The following is a 21,382-nucleotide window of genomic DNA, read 5'->3' as shown; positions in this document are numbered from 1 at the left end:
AGAAAATTGGAGTAATTCTTCTTTCTCTCTAGGACATTATTAGTTGAATTAAAATCCACAGTAGAGATAGAGGAGTCCCTGAAAACAGCACAATTAAGCAAACCTATTCTTAGGTAGGTCCTTGTGAGGTTCTCTGTCAGGTGGTTTAATTTTTATTAATTTTTTTTCAGTTTCGTTAAGGGATCATTGTTTTTGGCTATGACCAGTGCTGAAACCTCCTGCATATGGCAGGTAGCATGACGTTTACTTCCAAGCCATCTTTGTAATGTTTAGCTCAAAGCCTTGCATCGTAAGACAGAAGAGATTTGTCACAAATGTGGAGGTGATGATGAAGTTTATATTGTACACTGAGACAAACAGGTGTCTTCTACCACTTCTTGTTGTGTAGTTGAGTTGTGTTCCACCTTGAAAAGAGCTTATACTCTAGAGAGGGTTACATTTTAATTTGGAGCCTGCTATCTCGATTAACTTTGTTTCCTGGATCTCCAAATAGACATTGGGTTTCCTGTTCGGGTCAGGTGAGCAGATTTGTTGAAACCACACAAACACACACCGAGATGCTAGCTTCATGTATCTCTTCTGTGTAAGAGGTCACAGCAGAAGTCTGAAAGTTTGTGTAGTCCCAATACCCTTTCTTATAATGCTTCTTATACTGTAAAAAAAGGTGCAGAAAATCCTGTAATGAGATAAGTTGTTCTCATGAGGAATTTCTTAATTAGTTGGTCTGCTTCATATCTGCCCTTATGCAAGGACACCTTTTATCTCCTGAACAAGTTAAATGAGTCTGAGAAGGTCCTCAAGGCATACAAGCATAGAGTTTTTAATTTCCCTTATCCTTGTAAATAGTTTCAAATTAAAAAAAGCTGTCTAGTGAGGAACTGGAACATACTGCTGTTCCATGGAGTAGTCTTGCCATGCCCGTATTGGCAATCTAGTCAGAGACAATTACTGCTTAGATTCTGTGCCCTTTCCTAAGTCTAACAGTTACCGTATCTGCTTTTTGACAGAAACCATGCCACCATTTTAGTGATCCTAGTCCTTGCAGTGTCCTCCACTACATTTTTTTCACTTCTCTCTAATCAATCCAAATACTACCTCTTCCCTAAGAAGTTCTGGTTTTCATGTGAACTTTTGTTTTGTATTCTTTCCTGCCTAGAAAAGTCACAGTCTCCAGATACATCAACTGAAATTGGAAATCCCCACGCTGATCTCCTTACTTGCTTTTATCTAAAAGATCTTGTTCTGCACTGGTCAAACCAGATTTTAATTGATCCTTCTTTAGGCAGGGAACTGAACCAGATGACTTTAGGGTCCATCTCAACGTAAGCTATTTTGTGGTTTGCAGGAGATGGTTGCTGTATGTAGGGCCATGTGTGAGGTAGACTCTGCATTTAGCGAACTATATTTTTGTTTGTTTTTATTTAGCTGAATGGTAAATTTTACTGTGCTTGAATAGCATCCACATCTCTGATAATACGGCTAATACTACATATGTTCAATAAAAGTTTTCTAAAATATGAAGAGACTGTATTTTTAAATGGTATTCCATGCAAATCTTTAGCTTCATGTGATCTCTTTCTAGAGTAGCCAGAACTTTGGAAAACCATAACCTATGAACTCTGGCCATTTGGTCTTTGATAATTCTCTCCTAGTGGCTCTGAGCTGGATGTCTGAGGACTCAGTTCTGTCCCTGCCTGTAGTCTCCCTGATTTTGTTAAATTTTTTTTTATTGCAATGCTCAGGCATTATGATTACTATTAAGATGGAGAAAGTCTTACTTTCTTTATGGGTAAATAACATTTTCTGTTAAACATATTGCAGTTCTCAGCTGATACTTGGTTTAGGAAGGGCTAACTGCATTTTTCTTCTGAAACAATGCTTATGATTATTGTTGACCAGAAATGGAACTTTGTATTTCTCCCACTACATCTTTGTCCCTAGGGATTTTGGCAATTGGTCTTATCAATGAAGCTCTGGATGAAGGGGACAGCAAAAAGACTATTCAAGCCTTGCAGATTCCTGCAGCAAAATTGGAGGGTGTAGCCCCAAAGGTAGCACAGCATTACCAGGATACACTACTTCGAGCCAAGCGAGAGAAAGCACAGGTGAGTGCAATTAAATGCACCTCTTGAAAAATCTTTACGTCTGTGTAACTGGCTTGTTACTGGTCCTCAAAGCAGGGAATCAAAACTGGAAGTGGAGAGCTGGGCATTCTGCATACCATCAACTGATCTTACCCAATGAGTTTGAATCTATCTATACTAGAGAAAGATTTGCAGCCAGACCGTATTAATCTTCATGAACTGCAGAGATGGGTACAAGGATATTAACTGCACGAGATGACTTTTTACAGCTAATCCCAGGTCCAGAATGAGATACATATATTTGTGCTAAGAAATAATATGCCTCACCTGTTTCTGCAGGGACACCACATTCATTCTAGGAGTTCTGAACTTCTGACTGTTTCCTGCAAGCTTAAGTTGGGGTTTTTTTGTATTTTATTGTTATTGTAGTTGTAGGCATAATTTTATATGGTAAAAAGAAAGTTCCTGGAAGTGAAAAATCTGTGATAAGTTAGAAAAAAGAAATGAAGCAAAATACATGCTACTAGCAAAACATACTGATTCCTGTTGTTTACCCAGTGACGCTTACATTGGTAATGATTTTTTTGAGCCTTAGTTGTCTGTCTTATTAGCCGGGAACTTCTACCTACTTGTACATAGTTGCCGCTTTCACTAACTGAATGTGAAGATGAAGATGGGGAGAGGAAGAGCAAGTCTCATCTTCCAGGTTTAGGAGAGAGGATGAGAGCGCGCGTGTTTGAGTAGTGTGGGCGGGATACTGATATTTTTACTTTTTTTATTCTCATCTATTTACAGAGTAGCAGACATCTGCTTTCAGTGGTTTGAGGGTGGTTTGTGGGTTTTTGTGTGCTGTGGAGCTCATTGCTCTAATACTAACGCAAAATTTTGCATAATTGTGTTGACAGGATAGCAGTAGCTGAAAACTGTATGAGTTTCTGATGAAAATCATTAAGCAGCTTCCCCCCAAGGGCCCTGAAAGGGTTAATGTTCATCAGGAACCCATTTTGTGCTGAAGCATTTCCTCCCGCTGAGTCAGAATGAAATAATGAACTCTTTTTAGTGTGCACTTAAGCTTGTGCCAGCCCATGCTGGTAACTTCTGAGCTGGCGTGAAATGGCCTTATTTAGGCATATGTTCATCTTGGGGCTGCTCCCGGCAGCGTGGCAGCACTGTCAGGGATCGAGAGATTGTATTATAAAGTAACGTTGTGGGGAAAATAGTCACTATCTGAAGTCAGCTGTTACTAACTAGTGATTTCCATACTTCGGGGCTGAGAGGGATTGTAGTTCACCACAAGATGTTGTTCAGTTGCTTATGTGAATGGGGAGTGCTGTATGATGCAAATTTCTTCGTGTGGTGAGTAGAGAGAGGGAAAAAACCAGTAAATCCTGTAGTATGTTTTGCTGTGTGTGCCTTCCAGAAAGCCTGGAATGGTAAATCTGTAGAAAAGCACGGGATGGTTTCAGTACTCTTGGGGTTGACTTCTGGTGGAGATTGCAGTAGAGGAAATTTTCTTTGATTATTCTCCCCCACTTAGAAAACACAGTTTTGCTGTTGCTGTTACTTTTGTGGGACTGATGAAACCTGCCCATGAGAGGCACATTGGCCTCCTGAATGAGATCCATTAAACGTGCCACTTGACCCTCCCAAATAGTGGGAAAAATGTGGAGGGCATGTAAGGAAATGTTCATTTTCAGCCTGGCCCTAAAGCTCTCGAACACTGTAAATAGTGGCTCTTTTGTGCGGCGTGTTTATTATTCCATACCAAAAGTAAATGTTTCCTGTGTTGCCTTTGTGCAACCGGAGTTGTCGGAGGGGTGGCAGTTGCGTCTTACCATTTCTTTCAGTAGCTACCTACAGGAAGCAACAGTGGGTGGGGAGAAGCTGTGCTTGGCAACTGCTGGGTCATTGTTCTTTATGTATATTTTTGGACTTGCTAAACACTTGTCTGCTTTCCTCTTCTCAAATTTCCGTGTGTAACGATAGTTGATTGATTTTCTTCAAATCCCAGCCAAAATAACAGGACACTGTATGAGTGCTGCTCCTTGACGAGCAATCTGTTAAAACAAAGACTTAAAATCAGTTTTGCCTGCTGTGTGTACACCCAGCCCAGTATGAACGATGCTTTTTGGTTTGCTGGGTTGTACGGGCCTGTGAACTTCCCTGGGCAGACACAAGAACAGCCTGATGTGACATTCGTTACCTGAGAGTTTTTAGCTTCTGCACACAGATGTGCATCAGCAGGTTTTTGTTCTCTTTGTAGCCGCGTTCTCTCGAAGGATTAACTTGTGTTCCTAGAAAGTCGTGTCCTTTTAGCAAGTCCAGCTTTAGGACTAACTGGTACCAAGTCCCTGGCCTTGTGTTCTCTTTGCTTATCAGAGTGACTCCCATTGACAGAATTTCTTCTTCGTTCCGTTTTCTGGAAAGAGTTTTTGACTGGGGGGAGGTACCGAGCCTGGTAATGCCATAGTAGTCTGCAAATCACCAGTGCACATGCTGTCCTTGTCTTGGAGTCAGTTAGAAAGACCAAAATGCTTCTTATTCCCTCTGATACGGAAAATCACTGTATAGTCCGTTGTTGAGTATGGGTTATTCTACTTTGCAAAAATAGCGATACTTTTCTCCTCATGCTGTGTATATTTTTCTCATCATATTCTCTTCAGGACACACAGGATGAAACAGCTGTGCTTTGGCTAGATGAAATTCAGGATGGGATTCATAGGGCTAACAAGGACACAGAGGAGTCGGAGCGATGTAAGTATTGTCACACCATGTTGCAGTTAATCCCCATTATCAACTAAATACTGGTTACTTAAGGAAAGGTTGGGAGCCTGAAATGTCATGTAAATGTGGCAAAGGGAATCCAACGCACTTATGTGCTTCTAGGGTAGTAATTTTTCTTTGAAGAGTGAGTGTCAGATTCTTCAAATATTAATTTCTTATCTTTGGGGAGGTTATGCCATTTTTGCGGTTTTGTGTGTGACCATATTACTTCATTGGGCAAATCTCTTCTCAAATTGTTTGTCATTTGCAACTGATGGTGCGTGCCTGTGGGTGGTTAGTTAGCTATGAGAACGTTCACATGCAGAATTTAAATGGTGTTTTCCAGTGTGCATTATCTTTTGTTTGTGTGGCACGCTGTCTTGTCTGGGTGCTATTATTTCTAGACTAGCTTGCATGTTTTTCAAATGCAGACAATAATGCACATCAATACTCACCTTTGCTCCTTAGCGTGCTTTGCAGATGGACTGGCTCACCCATCATTACATCCCAGTTTATATAATGATGTCATTTCTGTCTCCAGAAACAACGAAGTAATTGCTACTCTTTGCTTAACTTGAGGTTTTTTGGTTTGTTTTTGTGCGGGGTTTTGGTGTGTAGTGTTGGGTTTTTTTGTTGTTGTTCCTGACAGAAGCTTTCTGTTCAAGAAAACACGAGGGTTTTTAAAGTAGTCTGATATATTCTAATGGCCTGTTTTCTGCATATGCTGTTTGTTTGCTTGGTACTGCATGCTTCAGAGAGCTTGTTTTTATATACTTTTAAAATACGATATTGTTCTCTTTGCATGTATTCTACATCTCTAATTTTCTGTTACATTCAACATTTACACCTGCTTGCTTTGCTTGATTTGTACAGTATTAGTAAACTGATTGTTTTCTCTCTTTATATTCACGTTATATTTTTCTTGATTCTGTTTCTTCATCTCTGGTGTGCTGATAAAATGTCTTACTTCCCACTTTCAAAACTTTTTAATTTGACATTAGGCTGATGCTTAGAGTTAGTCAAAGATGCACAGTCAGTCCCCTCTGATTTTGCTTTGAACAGACAACCATACTGGAAACTGAAAAGTTTCATCTGAGTCTGGAATCTGGTGCCTTCTGAAACAGGCTGTCCAAAGAGACTACAGAATCTCTGTCCTTTGAAATTTTCCAAACTCTGTCAAAGTCCTGAAGCTAGCGCAGCTTTGGGAAAGGGATTGGACTAGATTGCCCTCCAACATGAGTTCTTAATGAATCTGTGTATCAGATATGCAGAGTTTCTGGCATGGTTAACTCCTCTTGTCCTTTCTCTGTTTGTGCACAAGTGAGCTTGCTTTTAAATTCATGCCTTGTCCATTTGTATTCTTTATCTGTAGCTGTTTTAGAAGAGACAAAAATCAACAAGTTCACAAAAAGCTTTCTTCCAAAAGACACGATGCGTTTGTGTCGGAGCCCGTTTCAGTTGTTTTTAACGACATTATTTGGTCAGAGAATTGCCTTGTCAACTGCCTTAAAAAAAAAATAAAAATGTGAGGGAGTAGGTCAGAGCTTTACCTGCCCGTCTTACTGTCTGTTCCCAGCAGTACCAGTGCCATTTTTTCACCATTTTCCTACCCACTGCGCACTTTGGCAAAGCAGCAGCTTGAATGTCATGCCAAGGAACATTGGCCAAAAGCAGGATTAATGTATGTGCCCTTAAACCTGAATAAGATCTTCAGACACCCTTATCTGTCCATGTATGAACACACATTTTTGCCGTCTTACCCAGTGCTGAAAGTGACTGTATTTTGTGTTTGCTCTGTCAGTGCGACTCCTGTGCTTTGTGAACGTGTCTAGTTGAGTTGCATTTCTGGAGTAGCCCTGCAATGATATGTTGCTGTTGTTCTCTTCCTCTGCCCCCTGTCTTTCCCCAGTCAGGTTTCTGACTTGGTTGCAAACTTCTCCATACTTCTTTTTCACTAGGGATGGATGGTACTAGTTGTTGAAAAGGCCACTTTTGAGTTGTGACTGTCCCTGCCAGAGGGAACTGCCTTAAGGAATGTCAGAGGAGAGCTAAAATTTATTGAGAAATATTGGTGGTAAATCAGCACCACAGGGGGACTTGGGGGACACAAGTGATGTGTTGTCAGGTGCAGTACCACCTGTGGCTGGACACTCCATACTGGATAGGCCTTTATACTACAAGTTGTCTGATGTTTTTTATTTATATTTTGTATTTATAGACACTTAAATGTTTGTGTATGTACACACAGAGGAACTGTAAGTGTGTGTTCCTGTTGCCTTGCTCTGTTCTGTCATTTTGTGTTTGCTGTGAATTACTGAGCCCCTGAATGCCAAGATAACCTGCTTCCTTATGTTATTAAAGTCTCCTTAGGAATTCTGGCCATTAACGAAGCAGTAGACCATGGTGTTGTTAGCCAGACCCTGAGTGCCTTGCGTTCACCTGATGTTGGGCTGTATGGAGTCACTCCAGAATGTGCCGAGACGTATCAGCGAGAGCTGTCAGAAGTCAAGAGAAGAAAAATGGCAGCAGGTAAACCTCAAGTAGCTAACTGTTGTGAAATAAATTCAGGATTATTGCATGTGGAATCAGTACCAGAGGTAAAAAAAGCCTCTGGGGAGGAGTCTTGTGTTACAGGTGGCAATTGTGGATGCTTTGTGAACTAAGGCTTTAAAAAAAGTGAATAGTAGAACATTCTCTGCTTGTAGAATGTGTTGTGTTTAGGTAGTTCTTGCATGACATCATTAGGGGCTTGGAAACAACATTCCTCCTCTTGCTTAGAGAAAGGAGTATCTGTATGTGTGGATTTCCTAGTTGTAACGTTTGTTTGTGGGAAAGATAAGACGCTTGTGTGGTTTGGAGACTTACACTGCAGTTTCTGCTCTTAGGGGGCAACGGCAGTGAATGGGTGAAACACTGGGTGAGAGGAGGCTATCATTATTATCATAACCTGCGGACCAAAGAGGGAGGATGGGATGAACCAGCGGAATTTGTGCAAAATGATACACAGCTGTCACGGGAGGAGATACAGGTAGGGTAGATAATACATGCTTTTTCTCTGAAAAGTTGATGTTCCTGTCGTTCCTATCCTTAATGCAGCTCTGAGAGAATGCCTCAATGTTAGTCATGTTAACAAGCTTAGTAACTCATTACACTGGGCATCATCAGATTGTGCATGTCAAAACTCCTTGTCCCAATTAGAAAAATTTGTCCTGTTGGTAAAAAGGGTACAGGGCCATGGTGTGCTGTTTATTGAAAGACAAACTTGAAGTCTCTTAATATGGAAAGCTGATGTAACATCCTGTTTCTTGGATCTCCATTCTCTTTCTGGCTCTTCTTCCTACCATGATACTAATTCAGAGCACCATATCTGGAGTCACTGCAGCATACAACCGAGAGCAGCTCTGGCTGGCCAATGAGAACCTAATTACGAAGCTTCAGGCTTGCTGTCGAGGATATCTTGTTCGCCAGGAATTCAACTCAAGAATGAATTTTTTGAAGAAACAAGTCCCAGCAATTACTTGCATTCAGGTAGTGATATTCTTTAATTATGTTTTAAACTTGTACCCTGCAGTTGTTTTCAGTACGCAAGCTCATTGACAGTTTTTGTTCAGTTCAGTTACAGCGCAGTTGTTTTCACATGATTTTACAAAATATCTAAAGGCGTTTCCATCTCCCAAAGAGTTTTGGTTTATTATTTATTTTCCATGTCATATACAATCAATAACGTCTTCTCAGGCAGAATTGGAGACAGAAAAACTTATCTGAGGAAGCTTTACCTATAATTTTATTACCAGATTCAGTGTGTTGTGAATAGGGCAATATGAAGTGTGCTGTATGTCTTCATGGTGGTAATGCCATGTGATGCGATTCCTCCAGAACTGAAGACAATCATAGAATCGTTTAGGTTGGAAAAGAGCTTTAAGGTCATAGAGTCCATCCGTTAACCCAGCACTGCCAAGTCCATCGCTAAACCACGTCTACATATCCGTTAAATCCCTCCAGGGCTGGTGACTCAACCCCTTCCCCGGGCAGCCTGGTCCAGTGCTTGACAACTCTTTCAGAAAAGAAATCTTTCCTCATATCCGATCTAAACCTCCTCAAGTTGCACCAGAGCCATTTCCTCTTGTCCTTTCGCTTGTTACTTGGGAGAAGAGACAACCCCACCTGCCTACAGCCTTCTTCCAGGCAGCTGTAGAGAGCGATAAGGTCCCCCTGGGCCTCCTTTTCTCCAGGCTGAACACCTCCAGTTCCCTCAGCTGCTGCTTATAGGACTGGTGCTCCAGCCCCTTCCTCAGCTCCGTTGCCCGTCTCTGGACACGCTCCAGCACCTCAGTGTCTGTCTTGTAGCGAGGGGCTCAGAACTGGACCCAGGATTTGAGATGCAGCCTCAACCAGTGCCCAGTACAGGGGGACAGTCACTGCCCTGGTCCTGCTGGCCACACCATTTCTGATACAAGCCAGGATGCTGTTGGCCGCCTTGGCTACCTGGATGCGCTGCCGGCTCATGTTCAGCTGGTTCCTGACCAGCACCCCCAGGTCCTTTCCAGCTCCTCTGCCCCAGCCTGCAGCGCTGTGAGGTTGGTGTGACCCATGGGCAGGACCCAGCACTGGGCCTTGTTGAACCTGGTACGGTGGCCTGGGCCATCGGTCCAGCCTGCCCAGGTCCCCCTGCAGAGCCGCCTGCCCTCCGGCAGGTCAGCACTCCCACCCAGCTGGGTGTCACCTGCAGACCGAGGGTGCGCTTGGTCCCCTTGTCCTGACCTGAACCCTGGGGAGCACCAGGTGTGATCGGCTGCCAGCGGGATGTGACTCCGCTCCCCACCGCTCCTTGGGCTCACCCATCCAGGCGGTGTTACCCAGTGGACAGAACGCCTGTCCGAGCCATGAGCAGCCCGTTTCTCCAGCAGAATGCTGTGGGAACCACTGGCAAAAGTGGTTCTGGTAGTAGCCTGGGTAGTCAACATGCGCGGCCTTTCCCTCATCCACTACACGGGTCACCTTGTCAGAGGAGATCGGGTTGGTCAGGCAGGACCTGCCTTTCATGACCCCACGCTGGCTGGGCCAGAGCCCCTGGTTGTCCTGCACGTGCCGCGTGACGGCACTCAAGGCGATGGGCTCCATGACCGTCCCCGGCACCGAGGTCAGGCTGCCGGGGCTGCAGTTCCCCAGATCCTCCTTGTGGCCCTTCTTGTGGCTGGGTGTCACGTTTGCTGACTCCAGCCAGCTGAAGGACCTCCCAGGTCAGCCAGGGCTGCTGAGAAATGATTGCAAGTGTCCTGGTGAGCGCTTCCGCCAGCTCCCTCGGTTCGCCTGGGTGGATCCCATCCCGCCCCATGGGCTTGTGTGTGTCAGGGTGGTGTAGAGGCCGCGGACCATTTCCCCTTGGATTACGGGGGCTTCCTGCTCCCCCTGCCTGTCTTCCAGCTCAGGGGGCTGGGCACCCCGAGAACAACTGGTGTTCCTATTAAAGACTGAGGCAAAGGTGGCATTAAGTACCTCAGCCCTTTCCTTATCCTTTGCCACCACGTTTCCCCCCACATCCAATAAAGGATGGAGGTTCTCCTTGGCCCTCCTTCTGTTGCTAATGTATTTACAGAACCTTTTTTTTTGTTGTCTTTTAAGGCAGTAGCCAGATTAAGTTGTAGTTGGGCTTTAGACCTTCTGATTTTCTCCCTGCATAACCTCATGGCATCCTTGTAGTCTAGAAGTCATAAAATCTTTTTTCCGGAGTTCCAGAAACAACATGATTTTCAGTATTCCTGAGTAAGATTATTCTTCTCTTCAGATTTGTCCAGGGATTTGGAGGATTGAGGACCTGAAAGAGATGGTGGGGTAATTCAGCATGAGGTTTGGTGCATTTGGAGGACAGCAATGAAAAAAATCTTTCTCCGGTGTTGTAACTGAAATGTGTGCAAATTAAATAGATGCTTTGCACCCTATTACCACTTCATTGTTTGAGCTTTGTGTGTGTGTTTGTTTCTGCCTAAGTAGCATGCATTCTGTGTGTATATTTGAAAAAAAAAAACACAACAAAACCCCCAAAATGACTCCCAGCCTATTCAAAGTAACACTCCCTTCAAGTGTAGTCCAAACTCTTGCCTAACTTCTGTTCCAAGCACCAGTAGCAGCAAGTCTGTGCTGAAGGCTTATAATGTTACATCACTGTTCTCGCCAGCAGCAGCATCTAACACATAATCCTCATGTAGAACAGTTTCTGTCAGCTTGACTGTTTAGTTACATCCTTCGGCTCCAGCTGTGCCTCGGAAGGCCCAGGCTCTTCATGGAGGTCGTTCCTGTCTCTCACGAGTACAGCTGGTGAAGTAGTTCATGCTTCACACTGTCTATTTCATGAATAAGATAAGCATGTCTCCCTCACCTTTTACATGGCCAGAAGGGAAGTTGGAAGCTGAAGAGCAGAAAGAAGCTCAGATTTGTAATTACTTCTGTTTAATTAGAAAAATGTGCCTTTCTGTTTTCAGTCCCAGTGGCGTGGCTACAAGCAGAGGAAGGCATATCAAATCCGTTTGGATTACCTGCGAGCGCAAAAGGATCAAGTAGTGAAGGTAGTGAAGGCTCTGTGATGAGTTTTTTGGTAGACCTTTTGGGTAAAGAACTTTGTTGGAAAGGTTTTTATCTGAGTATTTTGGTTACCCTTCTATAGATTCAATCAATGACGAGGATGTATCAAGCCAGAAGACGTTACAGAGATCGCCTGCAGTATTTCAGAAACCATGTAAGAGGCTATCTTGTTAAATTAATTTAATACCTGACTTTTGTACTCTTTCCAGAATGAGGTCAAGTGCTTATTTTATTCTGATTTTTTTTTTAATCCTAGATAAATGATGTTATAAAAATTCAAGCCTTTATCCGAGCAAACAAAGCACGAGAAGACTATAAAACCCTCAGTAAGTATTCCCAAGAGGATAAAACTGATGTGCCTCGAATCTCCATTTGCCAGGGAAGTTGCTAGTGTGATGTATAACATCAGGACAGTTCTGAAGAGCGATCGGGATGAAGTTGGTAGGACAGCGTGGAGAGTAGGTGGTTCTTGAGGCTGAAGGAAAAATTGATTCCAGCTGTTGCTTTTGCTGCTGAAAAATAGAGCTGTAGCTTTGCAGTTAACTTTGGTGGTGTGGACTACCCTAGGCTGATACTGACTTTGCTCTTTACTATTTGTTTCTCTCATGATTTACTTAAGACAAGAAATCCAAAATATCAGAAGCTGTTCAGACATTGTGGTGCTGATTTTATTCTGGTTGCTCCTTGATCATAGAATTATTTAGTTTGGAAAAGATCTTTCAGATCATAGAGTCCAGCCATAAACCTAACAGTGCCAAGTCTGCCACATGTGCTGTTTAAACACAGATAGATAAGGCATGTATTCACTTCTGTTTCCCATCCCCTGATGTTTTCTTACCTATTTTTAGTTAATGCTGAAAACCCACCTATGGCTGTAGTTCGGAAATTTGTCCACTTGCTCGATCAGAGTGACCAAGATTTTCAGGAGGAGCTTGAGCTAATGAAACTGCGTGAGGAAGTTGTAACCTTGATCCGATCCAATCAGCAACTGGAAAATGACCTCAATCTCATGGACATCAAAATTGGTCTCCTGGTGAAAAACAAAATTACATTGCAGGTAGGGAACGTGCTGATGGAAGAGCAACTACAGATTGAGCTGAGCCCAGCAGTAGTTAACATGGAAAGTTCCTGGCCTTGGATGTCAGTTGCTCAGGTCCAGTGGAAAATGTTGCCTCAGACTTCCAGATTTTACTCCCAGTATGTTTTTACTCCATGCCACTAATTTAGTATGCATCTCCCTAGAAGGAAAACTGTAGTAGGGGGAGAAACAAGACCTGAAGCTAAGAGAGATAAACAGATATCAGACTATCTTGACCTGATGAATGCAACAGATTGTGTGTTTGGAGGCTTTGAGGTTAAACAAGTGACAGTGCCACACAAGCTTGCAGCAAGGGGGATGATTTTGGAGGCAGCAGATGTGCTTGTGCCACTTGGTGTTAGTTGGTTAAAGGAGGCCCCCTCTATCGCTTGCCTGACATGATTAATTTCACAAAAAAAAAGCTCTTGCTGATACAGCATTGCCTTTTGTTCAAGCTGAAGTTTGGGTAAGCTTTTCACTTGGTCCTGGATGGTATGACGCTAGGCTCCTCCCAGTGTAAAATCTCAGTTGGTGTGAAATTCATCTTGAAAGGAAGCTGCAGCTTTTGGGCTGCTGCCTGCAGTGAAAAGTGCTGTTGCTGTCAGAGTATGTAGAAGTAGTGAGCTAGTTGAGTATGAAACAGGATTTATAGGTTTTAAGTCCAATTTAAAAAGGAAAACATTTTCAAGCATCTTCAGGATGCTACCAGCTCTGGTAGTAATTGCTGCCAAGAGTGACTAATTTCTAGGGTTTCAGGCAAATTCAGAAAGTCAAGGACAAAGCAGAACATGTACTTGCAGTCAGAGAAATCACTGTCATAGCAAATACTGCTTCACTTTAATAGCCCCAGACATATCTTGACCCTGCCTTTCCACGTGCAAGAGAAGTGGGTTTTCACATGCAACTGTTTTCCAATATTGCCTGTTATAAAATACTTAGGGGAAACTGTCCCTTTTCTTTCTTTCTAGGATGTCGTTTCTCACAGCAAAAAGCTTACCAAGAAGAACAAGGAACAGCTGTCTGACATGATGATGCTGAACAAACAAAGGGGAGGTTTGAAAGCTTTGAGCAAAGAGAAGAGAGAAAAGCTGGAAGCCTATCAGCATCTCTTCTACTTACTTCAGGTAAGCAGCTTCTAACGCTGCTCGGTGACCTCTTGCCATAGAGGCTTGTATGTCTTGGCACAGTCTTTGCTGGTGTACTGTAGTTTTGAGCCACCATAGTTCTTAGCGATGTCGTGTGTAAACATGCACACTAAATAATTTTTCTTGTTGTTGTAGACTAACCCAACGTACTTGGCCAAGCTGATCTTTCAGATGCCTCAAAACAAATCCACAAAGTTCATGGATTCCGTCATCTTCACGCTGTATAATTATGCTTCCAATCAAAGAGAGGAATACCTGTTGCTGCGGCTTTTTCAAACAGCATTGCAGGAAGAGATCAAGTACGTGGTAGCATACAGCATGTTCTTGCTGTGGAATCAGTTTTGGCAATTTCTGAAATTCAGGCATTTTTCATGTTACATCTCTTGCTAATATGCAGATAATGCTAACCTGTCCCTTCATTGTCCTCTTCCCATATCATATCTGTTCTTCATGTAGTCTATAAAGGAAGATTTAAGTATATCCATTGAGGACAAGGGCTTTTAACTTCAGTCAAGATTTCACTGCTCAGCATGGCAGCTGCTTTTAATCTGCTGCAGAGTCATTCTAAAATTCAGTCTAATTTCAATTCTCCAGTGTCTGGTTATAAACACCTCCAACAAACTGCAAACTCGGGCTTTACAAGCCAGGGGGAGAGCTAATGCTAAGCGCTCTTAAGTTTTCAAAAGCTGATGTGGAGGCCAAAACAGAGAGGCTTTATTGTTTGGAATTTCTGTTTCCTCTCAGTTAGGGAATCCGGCTGTCCTCAGGCATGCTTTGTTTGAGGTGGCCCTTAGAGCTCGGTGTTACAGGACTTCACTTCTTCACAGTGCAAGAGCTGCACAACTGGCTGTGAAGAAGAACGCACAAAAAAAATTTTGAGGAACTACTCTTCAAGCATTCTCTGGAATGCTTGTGAAGCATGAAGGTGGTATATGCCCTGAAACATATTATAACCTCTAAAAGACACTTCCCTCCCCGCCGCCCCCGCCCCCCCCCCCCCCCCCCCCCCGCCCCACTAAATTCATGCCTGGAATAATAGTCCAGGGAAATGTAGATATTTTGTTCTCTGCCACTGTATTTCACATAGGAGTATACTAGGAGTGGCTTTTGTTGTCTGTTTGCTTCTTTTCTTATTGTAAATACTGGAAGAAACCTACTATTATTTTTCTTCTCTACATAAACCGTGCTCTGCTTGCTCTATATTTTTTAATTGTGCTCTCAAATAGAGTGTTCAATTGCATTTGCATTGATTGTTGTCAAGATGACTACTGGCAAGTTGCATTGGAATTCCCCAACAGAGGTCATAAGTTTCTTGCCTCATGCGTCCTGAGAAGTGTTCCAGTATTGTTCTCACACAATGTTGTAGCTTACTGCTGTATTGAGATTTTAGTACAAATCCATCATCTGTTTTGTGAGGGTGATGCTCTATAACAGTTTGTTTTATGCAGAGAAGTGTATCTAAAGCTGACAGAATTACGCATACCTCATATTTCATACAGATTCTTTCTTCTTCAGATCAAAAGTAGACCAAATACAGGAAATTGTGACTGGGAATCCTACTGTTATTAAAATGGTGGTAAGTTTCAACCGTGGTGCCCGTGGTCAGAATGCTCTGAGGCAAATCTTGGCACCAGTTGTGAAGGAAATCATCGATGACAAATCACTCAATATCAAAACTGACCCAGTGGATATTTACAAGTCTTGGGTTAACCAGATGGAGTCTCAAACTGGCGAGGCCAGGTATGGGAACCATTACTACTGTGTTTTTCTAAAGTTGCTTGGCTGCTTTGCACGGCTCAGTTAATCATTCCAAACCATCCTTGGCTTCACTATGTGCATCTGTCCAACTGATACCGGCCTTTCCATCCCCTCAAGATGGCTTTCATCTGAGAGTTCTAAAGATCAGGTTCTGGCAGTGGTGTTGAGGTTATTGAAAGGGGATCTCATTAGGAGATGGAAGAAGAAATGGTCTTTGGTGTTTGCCTATGTTGACTTAATAATTAGCTATGAGATGCCCTCTAACCTAAAAGAAATCATGGTAAGAAGTAGTGCTTGGGAATCTGTTCCGTGTCAGTCTCTGTTCATGTCTTACATAACTTGTACAAATTTAGGTGTTCTTTGCAAGCCAACAAAACCTCTTTTTCTGGATGAGAAGCATGACATTGCAGTTCTTTTAGTCCTAAATTCTTTCTTATTAGTATGAGCCACTGATGACAGTTGAATTGTGCTGGATGGTTTTCTGCCATTCTGGTTTCTTTTTCTTCCAGTGCATGTGATTTGCTGGAACCTGAGGTTTCTGTTGTCTTGGTTGTGGTTTTTAATATACTTAAAAAAACAAACCACAAAAAAAAAAAACCCACCATACAGTTGGAGTGAGTTTCCCCATTCAAAGCGGTCTGCAGTCATATCTTTCCCTATGCCTGGTTCAAAATTCTGGACATGTTAAAAATGCAGGTGAAGATAGGTGTTGAGGTCCTTCTCTTTATGTGAGATTTAGGAGACGCTTTTATGAATTATCTGCTTCATCTGTCTGTCTGACCTGGAATACTGTGCAGCAATTTCAGCTGATGGAGTAAATGTAACTACTCATTTGGCACTGCTTCTGGCCAATAGCATGCTACATCGATTTTTATGGGTACTGTTCTGTCTTCTGTCCAAGCTTTTATCTTCTTAATGTTCAAATATGTAGGTTGCTTTTTCAGAAATTTATTTGCAGCCTGAAGTATCGCTACCTGTCAGGGATTGCACTTTTTTGCCTGATGTGTATGTATGCATACTGTAAAAAAGATACAGTTTCGAATTAGATGGGCCTTTTCTGACAGTGGGCGTTGCAAGGGAGAGTAGAGGAGAAGTAAAAGCAAGAAGTCTTCAGCTCTTCCAGTGCCTAAAAAGTTAACTGAAGGCAATGCACAGCTCTTTACAGCCAAGTGAATGTAAACTTGTTTCCATGTCAAGCTAGAAATCCTTGAGGTATGCTGGCATGAGGAATACTCACCTTCGCGTTTGACTTTTTCTAATAGCAAACTGCCCTACGACGTTACACCTGAACAAGCTCTAAATCACGAAGAAGTGAGGACGCGCCTGGATGCCTCAATCAGAAACATGAGGACAGTGACAGACAAGTTCCTGTCTGCCATTGTTAGTTCAGTGGACAAAATCCCGTGAGTCTGGTGTACCACAGTATTATCCCTGAGAAGTTGTTGTTAGGTTCATGCTAGCAGCAGTCTTATTTGCCCTTTTCTTTCTCTCAAAGTTATGGAATGCGTTTCATTGCCAAGGTACTAAAAGACTCCCTGCATGACAAGTTCCCTGATGCTGGTGAGGATGAGCTGCTGAAGGTGAGGATCTGGACACCTTTGTGAATAATCGTCAGCCAAATTGGCTGTGGCAAGCACATCTCATTCTTCTAGTTTGTTGGGTGTATGTGTGAACAGGACTGCATGTAAGCCTAGATAAAGCTTATTTATTCTATGGATAGTAAGTGTTTCACATTGGGCTTTTGATTGTTAGCTTCATATACATCACCTGAGATGTAATACGTGGTTCAGAAGGAGGTATCCTGTTGCTTCTGCTTTGCTTTTAATATCTTGGGCATTTGGTCCTTTAGGTGTCTTGACTTGGGGTACTCTTGCTCCTAGAAGGTAAACCTGGGTTTTGCTGGTATGATCACAGCCAGCTGCTCCTTTCTTAAAGAGACAATGTCAAGTTAAAAAGTTTGTATGCAAAATTCTGATGTTCCTAATTCCCCTGTCTGTAACACTCCGACAGCAACGTGCAGTGAGTCACTTTCCAGGATGTCTAGTCAGTTCTGTATTTTGCATTTCTATAGGCTTGGAGAATCAAAAGGATCCTAATAGTAGGTATTCTCAGATGAGCATAGCTTTGGGGTTTCCTTTGCAATTTCTGTTTTTACAGCTTTTGGTAAGGCCTTTGTGTCCATGAATGTTTTACTTGTTAATAAAACAAAGTTTGGATCTTAGAATACTTGACAACGTCTCTTTAAACTTCTCTGCCTCTGCTTCATTACAAAATAATTACAAATCTGAATGCTGTTTTCTTCTCTCTTCTAGTTCTGTGCTTTCCCATTCTGAGACATCGATTCTTTCTATGCAGGTGAATTAATTTCTTCCATCTATAATTATAGGTGGAAAACTGCGGTTTTGGTTAATCCTCGTGGAAACAATGTAACTGTCCACATGAAAGTCAAAACTGCAGTTGCGTGCAATGACTACTTGTAGATTATAATATTATTTTTTTAGCAACCAAAGCTATCCATATAGTATACTGTTCTTTTCCCGCTGCAAATTTGAAAGTTATTGATACAGTTTCTTTCACAGATGTATTTTATTGTTACTGGTAGTAAACAGCTTTGGCTGTTGTCACCCCACAACACAATCTGAGAATACAGCAGAGGCTTGTGTGAAACAGTTGTCAAAAACATGACCTCACTGAGAGCAGTTAATAATTTCTGGGGCTGCTTGGCAGCGGCTAGCTTTTTTCTCACTGTTTGTTCCCGATCTCTTCTGTGCGTTTAAGTCACGTGGCGAGCAGGCGAAGCCAAGGTTCGGTGACCTGGCCCTCTGCAAATTTCTGTGAAGCACCAGAAAATACTAGGGCACGCGGTGTGAGAACTGTCGCTTTACATCAGCATGTTGGGTTAATTCCTTTTCATTGCTGGAATTACTTTTTGCAAAATCTCAAATACAGGTTAGAAGTATATTTGTGAGCATATGGATAATGTGACCTTTTTTTGTTCTTTGAAGTTTGTTGCTGCTCACACTTGACTAGGTAAATTGTATTTTGAAGGGTCAAATGCTACTTGTCTTCTGTGCTTCTGATTTTCTTACCTCTGGATTAAATGGTTTCTTGGTTACTCTTGCTAACTGGGGGTCTGTGCCTGAAAATGTTGCTGGCTTACTGGAGAATTACTCTGAAAGAGAAAAGGGCTTTGGAGAAGGAATGGAAAGTAGTTTCCTCAGGTTAACTCCTTTGTGTGCCATGCTTCCTCACCATTTTTGCTTTGTCGGAGATGGCAGCCAATTCTGCACACTTTCCTAAGAATTAGCTCTTGTTCCGTATTGAAACTGCATTACCAGGTTCCTCTATACCATGATCGTTCTGCCCTCTGTTAGACTAACTCGGTTACACTTAATTCTCCTGATAGTTTGTCTCATGCTGATACAAGTAGTCTGTTGGTAACCTGTAATATCTCCTGTCTGTATGTCTTTTCAAGTTCAAGTTTTACATCTTTATGCATAGGAATACCTGCTGCTGTATTGTCCTGTGACTAGTAGCGCTCAGTCTTCCCTCTTTGTGTTGACTATCCTATTGCATTTGAATGATTTTAATTATTATTTTTTTTACACTGTAGATTCTTGGGGATAGTATGTGCTTGCATACAGCGGCACAGCAGAACCTTTGTCTTGGAAGGGGCCTCTCGCTTACAAGAAAATAATTTGTCAAAGCACAGTCAGAGTAGTTTCAATAAAATTCAGTTGGGTCCTATACCATTGTTTCTTAATGCGTTTCTTCTCTACTCAACTTTTCCCAGATTGTTGGCAACTTACTGTATTATCGCTACATGAATCCAGCCATTGTCGCACCAGACGCGTTTGACATCATCGATCTCTCAGCTGGAGGCCAGCTGACCACGGACCAGCGCCGAAACCTTGGCTCCATTGCAAAGATGTTGCAGCACGCGGCGTCCAATAAGATGTTCATGGGAGACAACGCGCACTTAAGCATCATTAATGAATACCTATCGCAGTCATACCAGAAATTCAGGTAGAAGACCGTAGCTAATTAGGAAGTTTGGCAGGGGGTAGCATTACAGTAAAAAGGAAAAGTTATGAATGTTAAGTATGATAGATTCTCTCTCTGTCAAATATGCGGTCTGTAGAGATTGTACTGCAGACTGCTGTATCAATGACAATGGCAGCTATTTATGAACGATACATTATATGTTAATGAGATTGTGAAGTCAAGTATTTTGACTCAGGGATTTCTAGAATAAAAGTTGCTTTTGCATGGGTTTATTGTGATACTTCAGAGATGGACAACTAGAATGGGCATACATTCTTCTGTCCTATATGAACCTGGCTCCACATGAAAATCCAGTGGTGCTCAAGTATAAAGCAGGTTGGCGGTCAGCTGTTCGTATAGCTGAAGCGAGTTTTTGTTCAAAATTGTCATCCAGTGATTTCTGGGAGCAAGGAGTGTTACTGTAGGGGGGGCAGGAGGATGTGTGAACAAGATGACTGGAGCCTTAGACCAGTCCTGTGAATGCTGAAAATGAGCCAATGTCAACGTGGCCAGTACCAATAATTGAATTTACTGGGTTACTTCTGACGTGTTAAACTCAAGCTGACAAGCTGTAGTGTGCTCTATTGTACCATAGTTTGAAGGAGAGAGACTACGCTGGGGATTGTCACGGGGAGTTAATGCTTTTCATACATATGTGACTCGGAGTCACACTGATTCTTCATTCCTCTTTTTTTTTCTGCAGACGTTTTTTTCAGGCTGCCTGTGAGGTTCCTGAATTGCAGGATAAATTTAATATTGATGAATATTCTGACTTGGTGACTCTCACTAAACCAGTTATTTATATTTCTATTGGTGAAATCATCAATACACACACTGTAAGTATACATTGCTCACAGTTGCTCCTTATAAGCAGTGCTTACGAAGAAAATGCTGCTTCTGGCTGAAATGCAAAGTTACCAAATACAGGGCTGAACATTGTCTTTTGATTGTAGTGTGCCAGAGCTCATCGGTGCTTAGAATTAAGTAATTTGCTTTTGGCTTCTCTTAGGTTTCTTTTGAAAGTATTTGAGCCTGTAATAATGGCACAGCTTTAAATGTTAATATTGCTGCTTTGGAGTTCAGTGAAATAAGATCTTTTTCTAAAAGATACCTGCTCAAAGTAATGTAATTTTACTGTCTAGAAAAGGATGTATGATTAACAACTTAAATGTTCTTTCTGTTCATCTAGTTGCTCTTAGACCATCAAGATGCAATTGCTCCTGAGCACAACGATCCAATTCACGAGCTGCTGGATGATCTTGGAGAGGTTCCTACGATTGAGTCCTTAATAGGTGGTCTAGTTTATTGTACTCCTAAGAAATATGTACTCTTAAGAAATTAAATAAATTATCTAAGGAAGCATCACAGGTGATTTGGGAAAACGTGCTCTAAAAAGCAGCAGCAGATTGTTCCAGTGTGTTCTCTCTGACTGCAGAATTTGTTACCCTGAAAAAACCAGCTGCTTTCTCTTCTCCCCACCCACCTCACCTCACCCCACTTGAGACGTTTCTAGAAGACAGAGGGATATTTTGACATGTTTTCTGTGTTCTCTCTGTGTGTGCCTGTGTCTGTCCCAACTTATTTGCAAGGTGGGGTGTGGAAGCGAATGGATATGGTTTTTGGAGAGGATGCTTTGACAGCAAAATGCTTATCTTGAAGTCACTTGAAACCTTTATAAAGGAACGATTGCTGGCATGTTTTGCTCTGAGCACTGGCAAAAACGTGAACGTAAGAAGTGCTATCTGAGCCAATCTAGACCTTGAGTTTAACTAGAACTTACCCTCCTTCCCCATTTCATTTCTCCTATGCGTGGAGAAATGTGGTTATTATGTCAGAGTTTAATCTTGCTGCAGCCCTTTAAAAAAAGAGTGTTGGGAGGGGAACATTCTAACAGCTGTTCCGATGAAAGTTCAGACGCAGTTAGAGCAAGA

At 42.3% G+C, this 21,382-nt stretch overlaps 1 protein-coding gene across 4 annotated transcripts in view; it reads left to right on the top strand.

The window, feature by feature from the left end:
* The window catches only part of IQGAP1 (IQ motif containing GTPase activating protein 1), an 80,459-nt gene that overhangs the window by 39,463 nt on the left and 19,614 nt on the right, over positions 1-21,382 (top strand). For all 4 annotated transcript variants that reach the window (XR_005105508.1, XR_005105507.1, XM_037395882.1 and 1 more), the window contains 17 exons: positions 1,942-2,105; positions 4,748-4,838; positions 7,209-7,376; positions 7,733-7,875; positions 8,205-8,375; positions 11,327-11,410; positions 11,509-11,580; positions 11,683-11,752; positions 12,275-12,483; positions 13,473-13,628; positions 13,785-13,948; positions 15,165-15,389; positions 16,670-16,810; positions 16,903-16,987; positions 19,201-19,433; positions 20,155-20,287; positions 20,641-20,743. Coding sequence is in view for 2 of the 4 variants with exons in the window: in XM_037395882.1 (XP_037251779.1) it covers positions 1,942-2,105; positions 4,748-4,838; positions 7,209-7,376; positions 7,733-7,875; positions 8,205-8,375; positions 11,327-11,410; positions 11,509-11,580; positions 11,683-11,752; positions 12,275-12,483; positions 13,473-13,628; positions 13,785-13,948; positions 15,165-15,389; positions 16,670-16,810; positions 16,903-16,987; positions 19,201-19,433; positions 20,155-20,287; positions 20,641-20,743 (2,412 nt within the window). In the remaining 2 variants the exon portion in view is untranslated. The remainder of the gene's footprint in view (positions 1-1,941; positions 2,106-4,747; positions 4,839-7,208; positions 7,377-7,732; positions 7,876-8,204; positions 8,376-11,326; positions 11,411-11,508; positions 11,581-11,682; positions 11,753-12,274; positions 12,484-13,472; positions 13,629-13,784; positions 13,949-15,164; positions 15,390-16,669; positions 16,811-16,902; positions 16,988-19,200; positions 19,434-20,154; positions 20,288-20,640; positions 20,744-21,382) is intronic.

This window comes from Falco rusticolus, chromosome 7 (genome assembly GCF_015220075.1).
Source record: "Falco rusticolus isolate bFalRus1 chromosome 7, bFalRus1.pri, whole genome shotgun sequence".
Taxonomy (NCBI): Eukaryota; Metazoa; Chordata; class Aves; order Falconiformes; family Falconidae; genus Falco; species Falco rusticolus.
This window is presented reverse-complemented; position numbering and strand designations above follow the sequence as displayed.